Genomic DNA, 21904 nt, shown 5'->3' with positions numbered 1-21904 from the left:
ACATAGGTTCACTCCATACCAGGAAAACTATACTGCTTGCTGCTTGGGACTAATCACGTGGTACTTCACTGCAAGGTATAACAAGCACTACTTGGCTAAATGGAAGTAGAAACCCACAAAGCCAATTTTCTTTCAGTCACAGTAATCGGTACTGAAAAAAAAATAACTTGTGACGTTCATCATTCTGGAGGTGGAACACTCTGGCACCGTGTAACACTTCCACAGACACATACATAACCCTTCTGCACTCCATGTCCCATTCGGGCTGAAATTTTAACTGGCAGCGTTCTGCAATTCTATTTTTCAGCTCGCAAATCTCCGCATTCAATCAGATCTCCATTTTACAAAACAGCTCATAATTCTGAACAAGGATGAGATGCTTTAGTCTGACTTCCAAACGTATTGAGTTCTTTAAACATGGCTTGCACTGGGAAGTGAAGTGAATGGAAAAAAAAAGAATTTCAGGACAACATGCATTCAATACCCCTAAGAGCTGTCCAGCACAAATCACATGAATGTTTGCTCCTTGAACGCAGCCAGAGCTACTCTTTCAAGGAACAGATCTTCCCTCCCCATTTACCTTTGGGTAGCAATACACTTCCCACTGTAAGAGCTCCCACACCATTCCCTAGCATTTCTATCATTTTGAGAGAAAATACTAATTCATGGGAGGACACAGAAACCTCAGTACTGCTTGCCACATCCTCTATTGCCAGGAGCTCTTTCTGAACGGGAGTCCACCAAGAAGAACATGCAGCCTGCCATCACATGCACAGCAGCACTCAGCTGGTTCTGCTGAGCAAGCTGCCTGCTGGTCTCACAGAGAAGGAAGAACTATTTGTCTCACTTCACAAAGACTAAGAAACCACTCAGACACAGCACAAAAGAGCACCCTTATTAGAAGAATGTGAACCACAAGCTGTGCGTGTATTTAAGAGCTGTACTAAATTCTGCATTTGGTTTGGCCAGTTAACTGAAAAACAAAGTGGATTTGGTCCAAACAAGAAGTTATTTCACTCTTCCTTGTAGACAATGTTTTATTTTTCCTGTCTGCTGCCAGAGCATCTACTTTAGTCACCAATCACACAGGGCAAGGATTATGAAAAAAGAAGGGTAGCATTTCCCTATTGTCTAAGGGTAGAATGCTCACAGGGATTAAGAAAACAAATTCAGATCCTTCCTTTAAAGTTTAGCTCTATATTTCACCCCTTCAATGAGAATAACTTCCACAAGAAAAATCACTAACCATCAAACCCTACGGTATTTGGACCAAGCCATTCTTACACTCCACTTGAATTATGCCTTGCAAAGCAAAATGAGAGCAAAGCAAACTTCCACACAATATTCTATAATGCTCAACTCCGGCCTCTCGTTCCAAGGCGATGATTTGAGGGCACTGAACCTGGGTTTTTCGTATCTCAAGCAAGTAGTTTAAACCACTTGGTAGATTCACAGATTGGCACTTGAATCTCCTGAAACTACATTCCTGGCACATAAAGCATACACATGGAAAATGCATAACAATAAGATCACTCAGTAAATATAATTTTTAAGTACTTAAGCAAGACCATCAGTACAAAACAAAGTTTTCATCAAAGCACTGTCGACTAGCAATTACAAGAATTTGTTTTATCCAAGAACTGAAGCCAACAAAATCTCTTCCCATACTTCAAGGTAGCTTGCATTCAAGTCTTTTTCATACACAACAGACCATAATCCCATAGGCCTCCACAGTTCTGCTCCAGCTTCTGATTGGTAAGTTTGAAGCCAAGTTTCCCTCAACTGTACCCAGCTCTTTAGAGTCACAGTGTAACAAAGATCAGCTGTAGCTGATTAACTTGGGTGCCTGGAGGGAACAAGAGGAGTCTTGTCGCATACAATACTTCAGACTTGTGAAGAGAAGCCGCAAAAACTAGCAAGTGGTGTTGACTGGCAAAGCTACATGGGGAAGCAGGCACTGGCACTATTAAAAAGAAAAGGCTAATTAAAATGGAAACGAAGACTAAGCAGAATTTCTCATGTCCTTGCTTTCAGCAGCAGCCGCCTCAACACGCTAGAGCATAAGGCAAGAGGATGGCCCTTCTCCAATATATCCACGCCATACTTAGCCCATTCCTTTGCTAGCTCGGTTGAAGTCATTCTGCCTCCTCTGCTTCTGGCCTCAAGCTACATTTAGAGCCCCCCTGTTCCCAAGCCATGAAGAGTCCCCCTTGGGAAGCCCGCATGTCATCCACAACTCTACATTGTCAAAGAAGGCCACCTCAGTGCTCAAAACCGCTGCCTGACAAATCCTGTTGCTTCCTTCCTTGCAATCTCAACTCTCCCCTTAAGCACCTACTACACTTAATTTATACTCATCTCAAACGCAGTGCGAAAGACTGAAAGGCCCAGCATGCACGAATGTTAAGTTTCAGTAGGCTGAGTCAACAAACTTGACCTCTTGGCATTAGGAGCTGTATGGTAACTTGTCAACAGCTGCTGAGATTTGTCAGCACTTTAAGGTGACCTGCAAATGTAAGCTGAGGGGTACTGACTTGAGTAATGCGTTTAATGCCCAAGTAACCTGTATGAAAGGGGTATCTAGCCCGTGATTATTTTACTGTTAAGGTTACAGGCTTCCTTGAGCCAGGATACACAAAGCAATGTCGTGGAGGATTGTGTGAATCGCTGTATCAAGAAAAGTCTTACGAATCGCATAGCTGATTTAGAAAATTTAGGTAGAAAAATTGTCTATTACTTTATTTTCTAATCAGTACACCACAAAATAAGTATCAAACAATTCTACAGGAGGGAGCCAGGTCAAACAACACATGCTTCTAAGCACAAAAAAGGGCTACAAGCTCCCAAGTCAAGGGAAGAAGAACCGTTCAAGGAGCCAAGAGCAGACAGCGAAGCTTCTGGAAGCACTAGCAGACCTTGCAATAGATTGCCTTAACAGCACTTCAGGAACTGACCGTGATGTTAGCAGCCAGTTCTTCTGAAATAAACAGCCTTTCTCACATGTCTGTGTTCAAGCCCAAGGCAATGGCATTTGGAGAGAAATTCTCCACATTAGAATCAGAGTCTAGAAAGCAGATATCTAACTGATGAGTTTAGTCTGACTCCAGTATTAAATAGGGAATTTCTGAAAGCAGGGATTTCAGTGGTTTGTGTTGTGCCACTGCTTGGGGTGACGTACTCCGAAACTGTAGTTCAAGCTGAACCAGACTTACCTAGCAAGACCTCAACTTAAGCAAAAGAAAATACACTTCTTGACCAGTTTCCACTTCTTGGCCTCCTTTACTGTCAAGAAGCACGGTCGCAAGGAGAACAGTTAAAAAAAATGCAAAAGGATGGATTCCAAATTCCGTTTTTCTTATTTCTCCTAGCTCAGGCCAGAGACGGACATTAAATACAAATGTGATTGTGGGACAGAAAGCATAAAAAATGTGGGGAATTTCAGGATATGTCAGATAGCCATTGTATTAATCACTGACACCGATCTGGAAGCATTAATTACGTAAGTTTTCATGATATTAACTTGTAGACTAAAAGAATAAGACCATGCTGAGGTTTATTGCAGAACTGAGAAAGCAAATAATCCTAAGCAACTATACAAAGGTAGAAGAGAAAGCTCACTATTGCATTCCACTTCTGTCACATCTGGATACACCAGCTGCCCTGGACTGAGGATATCCCAAACCTCAAATAATCACGTAAAACTTAATGCCTTCCATCAGTGTTTCACGCACTTAAGGCTTCACAACAAGATCCTCAGCTCCCACTTAGAAATGAACGCTCCGCAATCCTTACAGCCAAACGTTCTGTGTATCTACTAGAGCAGTTTTTAGATAGTATCAGCCAAATGAACGCACAGGAAGTAATGAAAACTCCTCCTGGAGAACTCCACTGTTAAAAAAGGAATCAAGTGAGACAATCCCCTGCTTTCCCCAGACTCCTCATAGTCTCCGTAGCTTTCCTCTAAAGTGACAGAAGTGTAACTTTTTCGTTGTCAAGTTCTCACACGATCTTAACACACATTACAGACTGTCAAGTGGGAAGGCTAAAAATAAAGAAGTCAGTGCCGTCCACAGCTGACGCTTACAAAACTGTGAAACTTCTGATCTCTACATGGACCACTGCAGTAACATGAAGCAGCACGTACAGCTAGCTTCATAAAGAACAGAGATAGCTGTATCTCCAGCAACTAAGCTCCCTGAAATTGCTGGCTATTTCTTCTCGGTGCTCCCTAAGATTACAAGCATTGTCCACCAGTCAGCACAAATGATTTTCACTTAGATAGCAAAGGTATTTTTAAAGACCAGATGACTCATTCAACAGTTTAAGAGAAGCCAGCAATTAAACTACTAGGAACTGCATTATTTTAGACTTCCATTTAAACCTGCATCTCAAAAGATTATCTAAATGACAAAGTTGGGAGTGGTGAAGAAGTTCCTCGGCAAAGAGAAAACTGATGCAGCAATTTTTGGTCACATTACATCATGATGTAGACAGCTTTGCTGTCCCTGCTGAAACAGCCGTGTTAGAACAAAACGTACCTAGGAGTCCAGTGAGTTTGGGAAGCAAACCAACTTGCACCATTTTATTTCTCAGGCCTGTGTCAAAGGAGAGATTTAGTAAGAGTCGAAGGGTGATGTTCAGTAGGTCTTCGTGTTCACAAGGTACCATTTTCACAAGTTTTTCAACAATATCCATTTCTACCTGTATATAAAGAAAAAGAAAAATCCATAACCCATCCAAACAGAGCTTTATTTTCAATGTAAAAGCCCTCTGAATGTGCTGTATATTCACACGCAAGCATGCGCACGTGCATTTGGAATTTCTACACTTAACAGTAACTGTCAATGCATTTTCATCTGAAGCAGGTTCTCTTATGTCCTCACGGTTGAAGCCTTCCAAATTGGTTTATTTCATCAAGTTGATTTAAAAAAAAAATCGAAACAGTTCAGACATCTTAGAAATATACCTCACCACTGAAATACTGTAAGAATATGATCTAAAGACATCACTTGCAAGACTAAATTGGGAAGGGAGGGGGTGGTAAATCCATTCAAATGGGAACAATCCTAGAGCAACTGATAGTAAAGTGAGATGCCCAACCAAGAAAGACAGAATCTGCATCCAAAATGAATTTAAGATCTATAGTTATGAATTTAAAAATGAACCCCAAGACAGAACTTTCACATTCTCTCATATGTATCACTTCCAAATTCAAAAGTGGAATCCAGTCACTGAGAAGTGGTATCGGTTCCTGACATCCTGTCCACTTGACCAGTCAGAAAAGACATCAGAGCGTTGAATGGCAAGACTTCAGAAAGTTTTTATCATTTTTAAACATCAATTATCTGCTTTTCTTTGACATAATCTTTTGACAGCATTCATCATCTCCTAGCACCTTGCTTGGCCAGACGGAGGAACATTAAATTACTTCAAACTTTTGCAGGGATGTAATTAGCACTCCAGTTATAAATACACAGAGGATTAGTTCTAAGAAAAGAAACTACAGCTCTCCTCACGTGGCATAGTGCAATAATCAAACAACTGGATCCTTTTGATCAGAAACCATCAGATACCAAGGACTCCTACTTCACTGCTTTGAATTTAATACTGCACTTGAATACCAAATGAAAGAACGTGCTATAAATAAGTGGATTATTTAGCTTTACTTAGAATCAGACATTGCACAATTGCCTGAGCCTATTTTGCCTTCAACATTTGAGTATTACAGCCTAATGAAAATATTAAGACATCTCCTTTATAGGTACCCTTCCTTAATAATACTTCAGGAAAAAAAAAAGTATGCATCTTTTATCTGAAAGACCCCCATACAGCTGACTTGTAGCATGCAAATCTTTTTAAAAGCTTTTCCGAAACTTTTCAAACACTGCGATAAAACAAACCCAACAATTTTGTTTCATTTGTCTTTCTGCTGAATCAAATGGAATGCTCAAAGCATGCCAGCAAATGAGTGGGCTGTAATCCTTATTTCCCTAATAAAAGCCCTTCACGGCACTACGCAGCTATAAAATAAATCAAAGATGGATCACCTGATAAATAGCCTACATTCCCCCATCTTATTTTTGTTAAGAAATAGGATAATTCTATAAAAATATGGGAGATGCCTGTTGTCAACAGCATTCAGTGCATAGGCAAGAGTATAACAGAGTTCCACTGACAAAGATGCAATTAATTTTCTATTGCACAGATCTTTCCATCTCACAAGTGTAACATTGATCTCAGATTACCTCTTGGATAAGGAAAAATTTATCACTTCTATTTCAGCCACTGCATAAAAGCACAGAACCAAAGGCGTGTATCTACTAAAATCCACTGGGAATTCAGGAGATCGGATACTTGCCGAGAGTTTAAGGAAGTTTTCTTCAGGAAGAAAAAAAAGAATCCTACAATTTCAGAAGTTTGAGATTTCAAATAAAAAAAGTTTATGAAAAACATTGCTGCCTCAAATTCTTGTGAGGTTTTGGCAGCATGAAAGAACAGTTCCGAGGTGCCCTTGAAGACCAAAGTAGTCTAGCAAACTGTAAAAAGATAACTTTTTTTTTTCCAAGACAATCCTTGGTAGAGTCAATATCTGAACACACAAGTCTAATTTAGGGGAAGGATCGTGGACATCTCCAGGAGCACAGGTATGATAAACTCTGGAATGAGAACTTAAAATTTGGAATTCCATGTATTTAGTTTCACAGTTCGGAATGAGAGTGCATCAGAATTTTCTGTAGCACGTTGCAGCTTAACGTTCAATTTCCTTTCTTTTATTCATTTTTCTCATAATGAAATAGGATAATCAGGGCCAATCTGGGTGCCAGAGACGTCCCTTCCTTCCAGCCATATAAAGTTTTCAGAGATTGTGCATGATTTCCCAACGTTGCAGTGGAGTGCTGTGGGCCTTACCATATCGTTTTTGTTCTCCATAAAAATGCTGAGTTTCTTCAAGAAAGATACAACCAGGATAAGCAGCTCAAAATTATCACGGTCCAGGGCTTTCACCAACATATGGACAATGTTCTTGTTTCTCATCTTCAGCTCAGTGCGAGTATCCTCCGCAAGATTTAGGAGCAGGTAAAGCGCAACTAACAAATTCCAATACAAATCAGATCAATAGGTCAAAGACAATGGAATCAGTATATACACATTAAGTACTTAAGACTTTCAGAAGCATTCCACTCCCTTCCTAATGCATTTTAAACAGAACTGACCATAAATGCTTTTTATTCCAATTTAGAAAGCAAAATCATTATTTCTTACCAGCGGTTTTATAAAAATTTAAATCGTAAAATTTATGACCACGAGAAGCTTTTTTTTTTCTTTTGATTTCAATGGAAGTCACTAAAAAGCCTTCCTAGAAAAGCCTTGCTACTCAAGACCATCTCAGTCTAGCACTAAGTATGTTTGAATATAGAAACTGAGACAAGGTGAGAGCTATTCAACGTGACTCAAACACAGGCCAACTTGAAAATAAACAAATATACTTATTAAAATGTAAAGAAAATATACACCACCAGCAAAAGAAGCAAAGAAGTTGAACACTTGGTTTTCTCCAAGACTGACAGATCACTTAAAGAATTGTTAGCATACTGTCAAACATTCTGATCAAGTGCTTGTCTTCTCCCTATTCTTTTGTCAAGCTCTTCCATCTTCATGCACGCATTCAGTATGTTTAAGCTGTCGTGGTTATAGCAATCATTCAAGACAACCCTCCACCCACATTAACCAGTAATTTGCTGTTTGAATTTCATACCTCTGAGTAGCTGCTCCTGCTTGACAACTAGCCCTTGATATTTCTTATAGGTTTTCTCGTAGTCCTTTTTCAAGGTTTGATTTTCAGGATCTTCATCAAGTAAATGGCCAAAGTTAAGGAGTTCCGACAGAAGTTACACAGTTTGGATGACCACTGTCCCCAGAGGTATTATTCAGCCATTGGAGACACATTATCTCAGCAACAACTCACTGTCATCCACAGTACTTATTTTTTTTTCTTCCTATTCCTGGCTATATAATCTACTCAGTATTCAGCAAAAATGTTCCCAGGACACACTGCTCATAAAATATTACACTTGTGCTGTTTAATAACTTGAGAATAATCTCTTCAATAGCCCAAACTTTTCACTTTCAGTCTTTTTCATATCTACAATTGTATTTTGCAATTCTAGTACGTTCTACTGCTTTCACAGAAATTGCTATACGCTAGTCACGTATAACTCAACAACAGCTGCCAATACAAGTCAAGAACCATCAAGCTGCCCCAGCCTGTCAAAAGGATATCAGCTTTCTTCTTTTTAGCAAGTTCTTCCTGCCAAAGGTCATGTCTCTTCAGCTCATGGTCTATGATATTCATACACAGAGCTCCAATTTTGTAGTGTGTGATTATGCCGTGAAATTGAGAAAAACTACATTGAAGAAAGAACACTTGTGAGGAAAAAGGTGAATGCAAACAACCTTACGCCTGTTCTGACATCTAGGATAGCAAGGTTCCAATGCTACACCACCAGATTATCAAAAAAAAAAAAGCAGCTATTTACCGTCTGCAGCATTATAGAGTGTTTCTTTTGGGGAAGTTACTTCAAAACATGAATACTTTTTCCAAGTTTTCAGAAACAAAACTTTCTGCCCAGTCAAGTTGACACAGCAAAACAGTTTTTAAGAGGAAAAAGTTACTATAGCAGTAAATGCTTCAAGACATGAACTTAAAATGAAAAACAGAAATAGATGTTTCGTATTTTTGATCTGACACAATGGTCCCAAAGAGAAATTTGTTCTTTCTTCTTATGGGATGAAAACTCAGACATCTCCATGTGTTGTCCCAAGTCAGAACAATGCTGCATTCTAATTTTCACGCATACAGGAAAACATTTTCCAGTTAACCCCACTATTCACGCTACAAGAGCTTCAGAGAATCCTCTACTCACAAGAACCATAACAGAGGCCTAAAATCAAGTTGCAATGCAAACTGCACGCAGGGTATACTGAAATGCTGGGGTATCCCAGTAAGAGCAAGCACTCACCTCAGTTTTGAATACCGTTTTTTCCCTGTAAGACATGCTGAAGGGAATAGAAGATAGCAGCACAACTTCTTACCTACAAGTCAAAATCCTTACTAGCTTCTTCCCAGCTCTACTATGCAGTACCTCACCAAGGGGATTCTTCCTGCACCTCAATTTTGTCATTTAACAAGTGTGTTTTTAACTCAGCAATATCTTGCCCATTTCATTAAGGTTTTGTAGCGCAGTGCAAAGAACAAATGAAAAGCAACTAAGCAGAGAAGAAAAATGTTCCTTATGTTCCTATACACAGAGACCCTGAACTTACCTTGAGAAGCAGAAGAAAATATATATTATATTGGTAGCAAGTTCCACACTTTGTTTCCAGTCTTCTCGCAGTACTCTAGCCAGTGCACCCAGGGCAGTTTCTGAAGTGAAACAAGATTTAGATGAGCACCAGCATCTCACATCTCTCCTTTTGTCTTAAAAGACAAAGTCTGAATAAGCTTTACTCTGCACCTCTTGCTGTTTTTAAATGGCAGATTTTCAGAGCTATCTCACTTTAACATGTGAAAAAAAAAATTCTGCTTGCAGATGGTATTAATGTAGAGCACTCTAACTAGCCATCCACAAGCATGAAGAAGAGGTGGTAAGGAAGGACAGCAAAACCAAACGTTAGTGCAATCTTAAACCTACTACTGACTTTGAAATGCTGTGGCCCCTACTACCAGTGCATTCCATTCTACACGGCGATTCCTAGTGACAACATCAACACATTCACTTTCAAGTTCTGTTTAAGTTCTGCCTGAACAGCTGCCACTTTTTCCATTCTCTACTTTCTATTTATTTACACCCATCCCAATTCTTGCAATAATCTTACTTGTGGACACTGTAGGATGGGCATAGCACATTCATCACTGTAATGCTATGATGTGATGGATAGCACAGGGATAGTAGCGGGGTGGCACAACCCTAGGCTGCAGCAAATGAGAACAAACCCAAATGCAGCAGCCACGGACACAGAAACAAAAAAAGAAAAACTGCTCAACTTTGGAAGGCCTCAGGTACACAGGAGTGAGATCCTCTCACATCCACTGCCAATCCTTAAACAAGGTCTGGGAAGGGGTGGGTCCTGGCTCCACCCCTTCCAGTCACTCAGGTACATTGCATGCACCTGAGCTCCCCTGGGTTGGCCCTGCCTTCCCACCAGGTGCTCCATCACTGCTTCAGGCTGTGACTTAGCGTTTCCACTACAATCACTTACTCTATGAATGCAAGGCCAGAAGGATCAATAAAATATACATGGGAGACAAGGAAACCACTAAATTAACAAGACATGAATCTACCATCAGTCTGGAAGTCTGGTTTGGACTGAGTGCAACTTCTGTTTGTCAGACTCACCTTTACATAATGCATGACAGCACACGTACATTCACAGGCAATGACAATAATGTGAACGTCATATAGAGAATTCTGGTTTTGAAATGGTTCCATAAACAAAAGGAGCGTGCTACACTAGTGAAATAGTTGTATGACGTATCCATGGTCAATTTATCCTCTTGGGAACTTGACATCTATACTTATGTGAGACTGCAAATTCCGTTTCCAAACCATATACAGTCTTGATCTTCAGAATGCAACTCTGCTTTTTTTTTTTGTCTCCAGTACCAACTTAATAAGATGAGAAAAAACACCTGAAGTTGAACCTGGAGAATTTCTAGTCCACCTACGGACAGCCTAAGTCACATCCATTTGTATTGAGATCTAACTGGAGTTTGACAGCCAGTTTAGTAGGAACCAAGCAGCATGGCCTAGCACATTATTGAGGGCAAGCATAACATCTAACTATAGCATAACACAACATTTAACTGTAGCATAACGCAAACTACAGAAAACCTCAAATGAAAGGTAAACTGCTTTTCCATCAAAAAAGCACCACAAAAGCAGCAAATCATTAAGAAAAGTTTCAAACCCTTGTTACCATTAATAAGCAGTTCTTCCAGGTTATCGGGATTCCGAGCCAGCTGCAAGATGAGGGCAGAGCCACGCACCTTGTCAGGAATGTCCTCATACAGTAATTCAATGTACTCATCCATGTCATTGATATTGGCAACTTCATCAATCTGAAAGCAGTCATAAGCAACGGTTTCCACAGATTAAGAAATGTCAATTTAACACGACTGATCACAGTGTTTCTCAATCACAAGACAAAAGAATTCAGAGCTTTGAGTTAAGATACTAGGAAAGAATAAGACACACTCAAAACAATCGGCACACACAGAATCACTGCCAACGAGCACCAGGAAATCTGAGAAGATTTAATTACAAAAAACAAAAGGATGCTCAGACATGACTCCCTGCATCCTGTCCTATGTTCCAGACCTCACTTGCTGTCCTGCTGCGTGCTATAAACGGAGAGGGAAGTATGAAAGCCAAATATCTTACCCTTTATGGAGATGATTTTTTCCATTGTGCAATATCTCTAAATTAAGTTTTTTGTTAAAAAAGCACACACACAAAAAAAACCCAAGCAAGCAAAAGGCAACAAAACGTCACCACCACACAGAGTTAAGCATTTCTCCTCCCCATTTATATAACCACTTTTTTGTAGTAGTAATTTTTTTTTTTTTGCCTTTCTCATCTAACACCAGTATTTACCTCCATGCCTTCAAATGGGGGTGGATCTTTTGGCTTACTGGATTTCTCTTTCTTTTCTATAATGAAAAAACATAGTTGCGGTTAACTTATGCATGTTCACAGACAAAACCACATTTACTCCCGTAGTATACATTCCGGTAAAATCAAGCTCAAAGCCCTCTTGCATCCAGCTGACCTGTTAGACTAACACAGCCAAGGTGTGTCATGTTTCTGAAGCTAACTAGACCGGGGCAGCAAAAAAACCCTCAGATGTCTGACTCCTCAGTCTAAATAACCAGTTACAGCCCAGTAACTGGGGAGATAGAGAATTATAAGCTTTAGTGCAAGTCCAGAGCAAAAAAAAAAACAAAAAAAAACAACAAAAAAAACACCTCACTTCCACATTAAGACACCTTAACAGCTCTGATTCTGCTTGCATACTGTGGCAAAGCTGCCTTGTGATAGACCAAGAAGCATACGTTTTGGTTGTTAAAATGACAATTTTAGCTTCCACCTGCCCCCCCCAGACATCACGTCATGATTGTCATTTTTTTTTTTCCCAAGTGTGGTTTAACTACGCATCTTCCCCATTTCCAACTCTGGAGCTTGTACACCAAGCAAGTCAGGACCTCAGCTCAAGAAAACCTCACACAGCCGTTTTTTTTCTAACACTGAAGGACGTCAGCCTCAAGCTGCCTTGTTCCTGTACTATTTACCTTTTCCTGCTGACGCATCTCTGCGATTCTGTAGATAGTATAACAGTTGTTCTACTTCTGCAAGTTTGGAGGGGTGAATGAGCTTGCATTCTTCAACCACCTTTCGAGCCAGGGAAGCAATGTCTGTATTCGCACTGAGACTCTTCAGCCGAATGCTGCAACAGAGTTAGAAAGGTTTCTTCTCAGATTTTAGATCTTTGTATCTCGAGTCCTTCGACTTAAGCTTATACAGACATGAATTCATTGCGGCAGAAATTATCCAGATATCCCTAGTGTCCGTGCCACAGCTTACACAGGTAACGTCAAAGAAGTGGTTCTCTACAATTCCAAATGGCAGGTAACTGCCAGACAGATTTGACAGAGCACACATGTCCATCAGCTGACAAACAACAATAGTGATTGCAGCTGTATGAACAGATCCCTCGTTACCACCTCAGACACGGCAGCCAAGAAGTTATCTGGAATACATTGCTCAAAAGTACACAAGGTTGCAGAGGAGAGCAGCACAAAAAATCCCTAAATTACACACAGCTAAGAGCTACACAAGGAAGTTTCTTTCACAGTGCCTGCAAATGCAGTGTCAGGAGCATCTCACAGTTCTGACAGACCTACAATAAAACTCCCACAGCAATGATCAGTAAGAAATCTCTTTGGGTATCAACAATAGGATGGAGCAAAAATGAATTCCAGCAAATTGCAAATGCAAGTTATGCCGATTCCTCTGAAACAGATGAACATGTCTGGTACCCTCAAAAACAGTTTAAGGATTCTTTTCCTCTATTACTTTTCTTACATGCATTCACACAGGTAGTCACCCCAGCTCAGATTTTCAAAAATAATTCACTACAGAGATAAAACAAACCTAAGTTTAAACTTGTAGTTTGGAAACTAAAATTACTGACAGTTCTCTGGACTTCTTCAATAAGGAATAGTTGTAACACTCAAAAGAAAAATACCAAATAAATCTAAAATGCAGATGCCATAGCGAAATCACTAGCAGAGGTGACGGATTGATATGCAGGCCAACAGTGAAATCAGAAAGCTACCAGAAGCTTCAGTAGTATTACTTGCCCCATTGTTAACAATCATCTGAGTAGGAACTCTCTGTTCTTCACCTCAAGATCTGGGCACGTAAAATGACAATAATCACGTTTCTTTACAAAGCACCTTGAAGTACACAGACAAAAAGCAGTTTACAACATGTTTTAGGCATAAGTATTCCTAGGTACATGCTACTTTATGGCTTCTAAACCCTCCGTTAATCCAGTGCTACGTTTTATAAGGATTAGAACCTACAAGCTAATCAAATTTATGCCTGGGAAAAACAGAAGTTATCAGAACTTACGACCTTACATTTTCTGACACTCTTTGCGCTCCCCCAGCATAGGGTCTCCCGTCTCCCCCAGAATTGTTGCTTCCACTTCATAGTGAACAATGAGGGCTTTCTCAGATGGATGCACATCTATGTTGCCTCCTTTTACCTTCCTGAAGAGAAAAAAACAAATTACTGATTAACTGAAAGGCTCGAAAACCATGTCAGAACATAGACCATTAACATCAACTTGTTTCCAGTTCTGTATCCTTACCCCAAGCACTGCCCTCCTTCCATACCATATTTCTTCATTTCAGACAGCTGTACCAAAGCTTATTCTTGAGTATTGCCTCTAGTATGTACAGAAACACCCAAGTCATTGGCCATTCCTGGTTGAAAGAGGACTAATCTTAAAGACTCACAGATCTCTTATGGAACCGCAACAAAGATGCTCTTCACAAAGGTGCATTTCCCAGATGATTCCTTAATCACTACTGCAGAATCTTCTGCTAATTGACCTAGTGGTACAAGTACTGCCACTTACAAGCGAGAATTTTTGCTGAGACTGTCCTGAAAGGCTTAGCTAAACCTTGACAGTTCAAATTATTTATAATTCACTCATGGTAGACTTCTAATCTTACATTCACTATTCCCTCCTGAAGCACAAACCCCTTCACTACTGTTCCTCACCTCTCTGTGTTTGCTGCCAGGCTTAGGGGAATACCAGACCAACAGCTGCCATCCACAGGTATAAATCAAGCGTGCCTACCTGCTTCATTCCAGCTACAGGGATTTGGGAAAAGTGTTCTCTCCAAGAAAGCACTGTGGGTTTGCCACTGACAGAAGTGTCTGCCTTGCTTGCTCCATTATGCCAGCAATATCGCAGCCATGCAGAGCTACAAAGGCCACGTTCTCAAGTGACAACAAAACCACATCCACAGAACACATTTACACATCAGCCTTTAGTGGTAAAGCTGACACTTGTCTTTTCCTCCTTAGTACTGCCAACAGAGTATGTATAGCTACGTCATTAACCAAGCTGCTAAAACACTGCAGGTGAAAAAACACTTGTAATGTGGGTTGGTTTTTGGTTTTGGTCGGTTGTGGGGTTTTTTTGTTGTTGCTGTTATGTTTTTAAAACAGTTTATGCTGATAAAGAGATTTACAGGTGACTTCACATGCATCATCATAAGAGAGGTGGCAGCTAGTGGTGGCACAAGGTCAACTGGATGAAGAAAGATCTGTTATGCCTCACAGAGCTAAAAATGTTAGTAAACCTGGATGCAGCCTTCAGTGTAACCAACCACTCAACAGAAAAAGTCTGGAAAGCATGCCTCCTTTCACTCAGCAGTTATGGCGTCTGCTTTTCCTTCTGCAGAGATGCAACTGCAAAAAGTTGCTTCTTGAAATATTCACAGCCACCCAAACAACCCTGCAAAGGACCATTGTGGGAAGGAAAGCACAATTCAACCACAAGCTTCATAAAGACATAAAGCTACAGGGCAAACAAATGCACTGCTAATGAACAACATCCTTCTTGAGGAGATTGGAGCAAAACTCCATTTATCACTTCACATTTTTGAAGAGATTTGTGTTTAACAGTATTTTGGAGCAGATGCTTCGTGTCAGGCTATTCTCATATAGAAGCTTCATGAGGTTCAGTCTTCTGGAGCAAAAAGCTTGTGGGAATCTATTTCAAAAGAAATCGGCATCCTCTCTTTACTTCTAGATGTATTTCCCCCAAATTTACACCTAACCAGAAGATTCTAACCACAAACGTTCCTCCCAGCAGTCAAACCCCTACTAAGTGACAGCTAGGTCATTTCTACAGATATGAAGAAAAGGCTGGGTGGTGGACAAGCAGGCTTGAAGAAGCAGTGTATATGAGAACTAATCTAAATTAGCAGCTTATCACTGCAAAAAGGATTTGATCTTCCCACGGTTTCCCCGCTCCCAGGGGTCACTTTGTTTCAGCACAAGCAAACTCCTTCAAGAGCCACTTCCAGCAAGCCAACAGATAACTCGAAATGTTTTGGGCAGAGGGAGATTTTCCATGCGTTGCTCAGTTAAAGTGCTACGTAAAAAGGGAACGACAATTTCTAGCTACGAGCAGGGATAAAAGCGAGGACAGGAGACCTCCTCTTGGCAGCAGTAAGCCACTGATGAGCTTAGTTACCAGCAGAATCTCAGCCTAAGACTGCTTAAACAGCTTTAACATTTCCTGTTGTTTTGTTTTTTTTTTTTTCCTTCCTTAAGAGGGACAGATGGGTAAGCTAAAGAACGTACAGCTGCAGAGATTTCGTCCTCTCATCTTAACAACCACCCTCACCGCGCTACTTCCTGGCTATGTGATTCACAAATCAATTCACATTCAATCTCTTCCTCTGAGAAGTCTTACAACACAAAACGCTTAAAAACCTACACTGAAATACCCCACACGGACACTAGAACTGTGTTCTATTTGGAGACCACTGTATTCAGAACGCCAGCACCACAAAAAAAGTATTTAAAGGCCCCCCCCCAATGAACAAACATCTGCTTTCTTGATTTTTTATCCATCTTGAGTTCGCAAGCACCTAATATCTTCAGAAACCATCTGTACAGATGTTCTGGTAGAAGCAGCAATGCACTGGGGAGCGTCTGCACGCATCGGCCTGTCCTCCCCCTGCACTGCCTGCTTTGTCAACCAGAATCCTGCTGTATCCAAGTTTTGAAAGGAGGAAGGCCTTTTCTACAAAGGCTGTGCCAACTGAGCTCACATAATCAAAGCTGGTGTGTGAATGCCCTTTATTGACTGATTCCTTCAGGGGGAAAAAGCAAAATCAAACTGTCCTAATTAAAAGTGGCACAAACCGCACGTGTGGATAAAGCTAAAAATCCAATAACAAATCCTAGCGTGTCTGACACGGTGGGAGGGGGACTACACAAGGAGGATGACAAAGGGAAAGAGAGATCAGAATAACACTGGACTTGCACACAAGCCTTGTCACGTTAAACAGCACAGCAGCTGTTTTTCGGTTTGCGTTCCCTAGAACAATAAAACGATGCTTACTGCAGTGATAACTACAAAAGAAAGAAGATTCCTGCAAGGTCACATAAGATGGCACAAACAAAATGTGCAAAGCTAGAAATGGACGCTGCTGTGAAATCACAGCTATTTCCTTACAGGGGGCCCTTTGATTTTTACTTGTTTTCACATTTATGTGACAGAATTAATGAGTATCAAAGATTATCAAGACTTTTTTTTTTCCACCATTTCCAATTAAGAGGCTTAACACGTGACATACCGAGGAAAAAAGCAAAACCCAGACAGCCAAACAGCAAGTTCTGCAAATGCTGCTGAATACCACGGAAAGGAAGTGGGAAAAAAAAAAAGGACACGGAACTCCATCAAATTCAAGATGAGATGGATAAAATCACCCACACGGTGGGAGAAAGCAACACTGCTCACCAATCACGTCTAAAGGAGGCCTTGTTGTCATGACATCTGTGGGATTGCCAGCTAGTGCTTCTGCTCTAAGACAACATTGATCCAATAGCTCCTTAACTGGACCCCATGTTGTAGTCTGACTGGCCTCACTGCCATACAGATAAAGGAACCATTCATTCTTCACATCCTTAATACCAAGCGGAGATCTTTACACGACGCAGTAATCCCTTAGGCTCACTTCTCCACCTGCTATCTTTCCCAGCCATTCCATCGTCACCCAGCTTTCCTTCCCCTCTACCAGCTGCTCCCTCAGCACTCCATCCCAAACAGACACCCCAACACGCCACCAGTCACCCCCAAACCGGGGCATCTCTCCAAACCTCCCTCCCACCAGTTACCACCAGCATGCCACCCACCCCATTCACCCCCAGAAAAACCCGGGTACGCGGTGTGTGCGTGTACGTGAGGAGGGGGTCCCACAGCAGCCCTACCACCACCCCATCACCTCCATTCGACCCCCTTCCTACCCATATACAAAGCAACCTCACCCACCACCTCCACGGCTTCAGCCCCATCTTGCCTCCCCACGTCCACCACAGCCTGAAACACCTCAGCCTCCCTCCCCGTGACACCCCCCGGACCAGCAGGGCACCCGGCAGCACCTCAGCCTCCCTCGCCTCAGTCCCTCAGCACCCCCCACCACCACCACCACCACAGCCTGCGGCCCCCACGGTCTCCCCTACCGCAGACTGCCGCCCCCGCCACCCCTACCCTCCGCTCCCCGAGCACTCCAGCCGGTTCTCTCGCTTACCTCTTGAGGTACCGGGCGTCCTCGCCCTGCATGGCGGCGGGGACGGCTTGGGCAGGGCGCGGCCCCGCAGCGGTGCTGTTACCAGGGTGAACGCGAGCCCCGCCCCCGCGGCCCCTCAGTGCGCAGGCGCCGCCGCCGCCGCCACTGTCCGCGAAGGGCGGGTGGGCGCGCATGCGCAGTGCCGCAGGCCGGCTGCGTGTGGCGGGGCATCCCCTGAGGCGTGAGGCGGCCCGTTCCTCCCTTGCTTCCTTTTAAAAAGTACAAACACGTTCTTGTGTCGCTGAGAACATCCACCTTTATGCAAAAAGCGTAACTGCGATTGTTTTCCCTCAAAATGCGGCTAGGTGTCCTTAACCAGACACAGGGAAGCGCGGTACCACCCAGCAGCTCTTTGTGTAGGAGCAACACCCCCCGTGTGCCACGGTAACTTGGTTTTCTTCCTTCGTATTTGTCCTTTCAGTTTAAACGAAGTGTTCGCAATGGTAATCCAGGTTGATGCTCAGCCGAATTTTGAAGTTGTTTCCATGGTCTGCAATGAGCTCTGTGTGGCCTTGGGTATGTAACAGGGATGTGTGCACTGAAAATGCCTTGAGGTCTGGTTGCTTGGAAATTGAATTCCAACATCATCATGAAAAAAATGCAACTAAAGTAGCAAAATGCTTTCCTATAGGAAATTTATTAAATTAGATTAGTTTTCCCCTTCAGAAATTGAGAAAGCCACCCTAAGGTTTGTAATCTCTCCTTGAAAGATTACATATTCCTCTTAGAAGAATACGTGTGGATTTTGAGAGAAATGCAGTAATTTGGACACGTCTTCTTATGCCTCCTAAAAATAAACTGTGTAAAACTCCGTAACACCTTTTATTAGCTGAAATAAATCACACTAATCTGAAAGGATGACTTTCAGAGAAAATACTTTAGGCAATTATGCTATGCCACCCAGGCGGGACAGAGATGATGTTGGTCTGATGTGCTGCCCCATAGTAAGTGGTTGAGGCATGGAGGAAATAAACACTGGGCTAAGTATGCATTTGAAGTGTGATGGGGAAAAGTGAAATCTAATATGCAATGGGAGTATCTGGTGCAACTCTTCTTGATGAAATGAGTTTTGAGACACAGGTCAAGATGATTCTGGAATGCCTTTGATCAGCAATGACAAGGCTGTCTACGCAAGAGAAGGACATTTTCAATAAAACATATGACCTTAGTGGTAAATACTAGGTACTCTTCCTATCCTTGAAAGCAAGACTTGACAGAAATGAAAACAAGAGTTGATTTGTATTTGCCTTTTTTTTTTTTACACTAATATCAATGCTGACCTAAGTAAATACATCAATTTGCAGCTCATTTAAACTAGTAATGAGAATTAGCTGTAGGTTTCCATTGTTTGGAATTTAAAAAAATGCTTAAACTTGTGAGAAGAAGCAGGCCTTTTCATAGAGATGCAGAGTTTTCTTTTAACTAGACACTACAGAGCAAAGTTCTATCTCTCAGCTGATTCAGATCAGATTGCTCAATCCTGTGAAAGCAACCTCATTTGATGGCCTTGTACTCTTGCTCACTGGGCTGAGTGATTATATTGAGTTGATGTTAAATTGACCTCTACCACCTTGTGCTTGCCTGATGTGAGATCTTTAGGGTTGCTATTTACCAAAAAGTATCAGCTCACTTGTGTCCTAAGCAAGGCTGATCTAAGAAGTATTGGAATTTATCAAGTGTGTCACACTGGTGCTACCTTACTGTATTTTTCCCTTAATAGGGCAACACTTTCAGTAGGAAAGTTGCTGTGAGGCACACACATCTTAACAGCAAATTGTGCTTTTTCAGTATGATCTCTATATTGTGCACTAGAACTTGCATATCTGATTTCTGCTTATTTTCTGACACACAACCTGAAATGCTATCCTTATCCAAAGAGGGTAACTGCATTAAGGAAAACAGCTTAAATATAGAACCGAGTGTACAATAGCAGACAGATTGTCCCTGTTAATATCATCTTGCGGGCCACTGCGACAACATTGCAGATTCCTTACACAAAATCCTGTTTCCACTAGTGTCAATGAGAGTTCCGTCAATGAGAGTTTCACCACTGACCCCAATGGGGACAGAATTGTACCTCTTAAAGTTTAAGAGATACAGCAGGCAGAAAGCAGCCTTATAGCTATAAAGGCCACGACATTTTACGGTTCTGACTCTGTAACCACTCAAGCACAAGCTTAATTTTGCCACTGTAATAAAGTTAAGTAGCAGCTTAAGTGCTTGCAATGAGACTCCTTTACATTAGAACAAGCCTACATTTGATCATAAGTCAAGAATTCTTTTTCTCATCCCCTCTCCCTAAAAAAAGAAAGGATTTTGAGGATGATCATCGAGTTCTTTGCCCCCCAAAATGCCATTGTTTTCAATTTTTGTCAAAAAGACACAGGAGAGGGTGAAGGAAGAGTAGGAATGGGTACCTTAGCTGAAGTATTGTCAGGTGTCAATTGCCTTAAAACAAATTACTCATTCAAATGAGCAATTTCATTCTCCAACAATTTACTATGAATCTCAGTGAAGCAATTAGAAAAAATAACACAATAGAAAAGGTGTTATGAAAGAAGAAAAAAACAGCGCAATAGAAGGGTGCTACAAAGGAAAAGAATTAGACCGCTCACCCGTATCAGAAGATTCCGAGTTTACAAGAAAAAGCTCCATCAAGAAGGGATCCCTAGAAGGAGATCCTTCCTCAGTGGCAGTCAGTCCTTAAATGAGGCCTAAGAGGGGTGGTGAATTGCCTTCACCTGTGCTCCCAGGGCTGGCTGGGTCTTTCCTCCAGGTGCTCAATCAGTGGTTCAGGCCATGACTCAGCAGTTCCCATACCCTCAGACAATGACTTTTTTCCTTAGAACAAAGCGAAGGCTTCACAGAGCACTTTATGAGCAAAATCTTTTATCCTTATAATCAAAGCAAGTCTGCTCCTATTGCAGATAGCAAAAATCACATTATTAGTTTCCACTTAATTTTAACCAAAGCATATGAGAAGCATAGCAGAAACAAAGCACAAAGAAATGCATTTAAGCTAGATTAATTCAGACCTAAGAGCAAGTATACAGTTTTAAGAGGATAGCACTTAACCAATGGATTAACTTTCCTTAGGATCCATGATCAGAAATTTCCCCGTAATTATCAGCCTTTATGTTAGGAGTAGATGCCTGTGCTTCAGGCTAAATTGTTTCATAGCTTCATAGCAATCTCTTTTAGTCTGTACTCTTCCGCAAACCAAATAATTTGCACCCACGTTGTTTTTTATCACTAACACCATCTTTAGCGATGGACATTTTAGTCTTCCTGGGGAATCTGTTCCAGGGCTAAATTGCCATTAATGCAATAAAACCCTTTTTTTTTTTTTTTTTTTTGTATCAAAGCTACTTGGCCTATGTTTGTCCAGAAGAGCCATATCTAAACCTAGGTACAGTACATCAGCTGAAGTCATTCCAATGTTTCAGCTGAAAGTAAGAACAGGTGTAGCGGAAATGCTGAAGCAGTGATGGAGCACCTGGCGGGAAGGCAGGGCCAACCCAGGGGAGCTCAGGTGCATGCAATGTACCTGAATGACTGGAAGGGGTGGAGCCAGGATCCATCCCTTCCCAGACCTCATTTAAGCACTGGCAGTGGAGGTGAGAGTGTTTTGCTGGAGATCCCTGTGTGCATGAGGTTTTCTAAGGGTGAGTTGATTCTTTTCTTTGTTTCTGTGTCTATGGCTGCTGCATTTGGGTTTACTCTTGCTTGATGTAGCTTAGGACTTTGCTACCCTGTTGTTATTGCTGTGCTTTTGTCACATTACAGCATAATAATAGGTAAGAGGGATCACTTCATGTTTCTGTGGGGGTGACATAATCAGCTCTGGGTGGAATGATGTTGGCAGGCAGTGACCCAATTTTTTCTTTTCCTGCAGAGCTTTCCAAACTGTCTCTGACAAGAGCGGATGCAACTTGCTAGTAGCCTGAGCTCTGGAGCGTTGTG

General features: G+C 41.6%; 2 protein-coding genes across 8 annotated transcripts in view; one reads left to right on the top strand and one right to left on the bottom strand.

The window, feature by feature from the left end:
* The window catches only part of KIFAP3 (kinesin associated protein 3), a 65162-nt gene extending 47128 nt beyond the window's left edge, over positions 1 to 18034 (bottom strand). For all 3 annotated transcript variants that reach the window (XM_021404333.1, XM_021404334.1, XM_021404335.1), the window contains exons 1-10: positions 17903 to 18034; positions 13703 to 13834; positions 12350 to 12504; positions 11655 to 11710; positions 10978 to 11119; positions 9325 to 9424; positions 8281 to 8405; positions 7757 to 7855; positions 6910 to 7088; positions 4539 to 4701 (exon numbers count right to left, since the gene is read on the bottom strand). In XM_021404333.1, coding sequence (XP_021260008.1) covers positions 4539 to 4701; positions 6910 to 7088; positions 7757 to 7855; positions 8281 to 8405; positions 9325 to 9424; positions 10978 to 11119; positions 11655 to 11710; positions 12350 to 12504; positions 13703 to 13834; positions 17903 to 17934 — 1183 coding nt within the window. In that variant the 5' untranslated portion in view covers positions 17935 to 18034. The remainder of the gene's footprint in view (positions 1 to 4538; positions 4702 to 6909; positions 7089 to 7756; positions 7856 to 8280; positions 8406 to 9324; positions 9425 to 10977; positions 11120 to 11654; positions 11711 to 12349; positions 12505 to 13702; positions 13835 to 17902) is intronic.
* Positions 18069 to 21904, top strand: part of METTL11B (methyltransferase like 11B) — a 31771-nt gene continuing 27935 nt past the window's right edge. The window contains exons 1-2 of one of the 5 annotated variants that reach the window (XM_021404338.1): positions 18069 to 18160; positions 18247 to 18325. Coding sequence is in view for 1 of the 5 variants with exons in the window: in XM_021404341.1 (XP_021260016.1) it covers positions 21591 to 21606 (16 nt within the window). In the remaining 4 variants the exon portion in view is untranslated. Of the gene's footprint in view, positions 18326 to 21559; positions 21607 to 21904 lie in introns of those variants that run through there. The other 4 variants (XM_021404336.1, XM_021404342.1, XM_021404337.1 and 1 more) reach the window with 4 other exon arrangements.

Source organism: Numida meleagris, chromosome 7 (assembly GCF_002078875.1).
Source record: "Numida meleagris isolate 19003 breed g44 Domestic line chromosome 7, NumMel1.0, whole genome shotgun sequence".
NCBI lineage: Eukaryota > Metazoa > Chordata > Aves > Galliformes > Numididae > Numida > Numida meleagris.
This window is presented reverse-complemented; position numbering and strand designations above follow the sequence as displayed.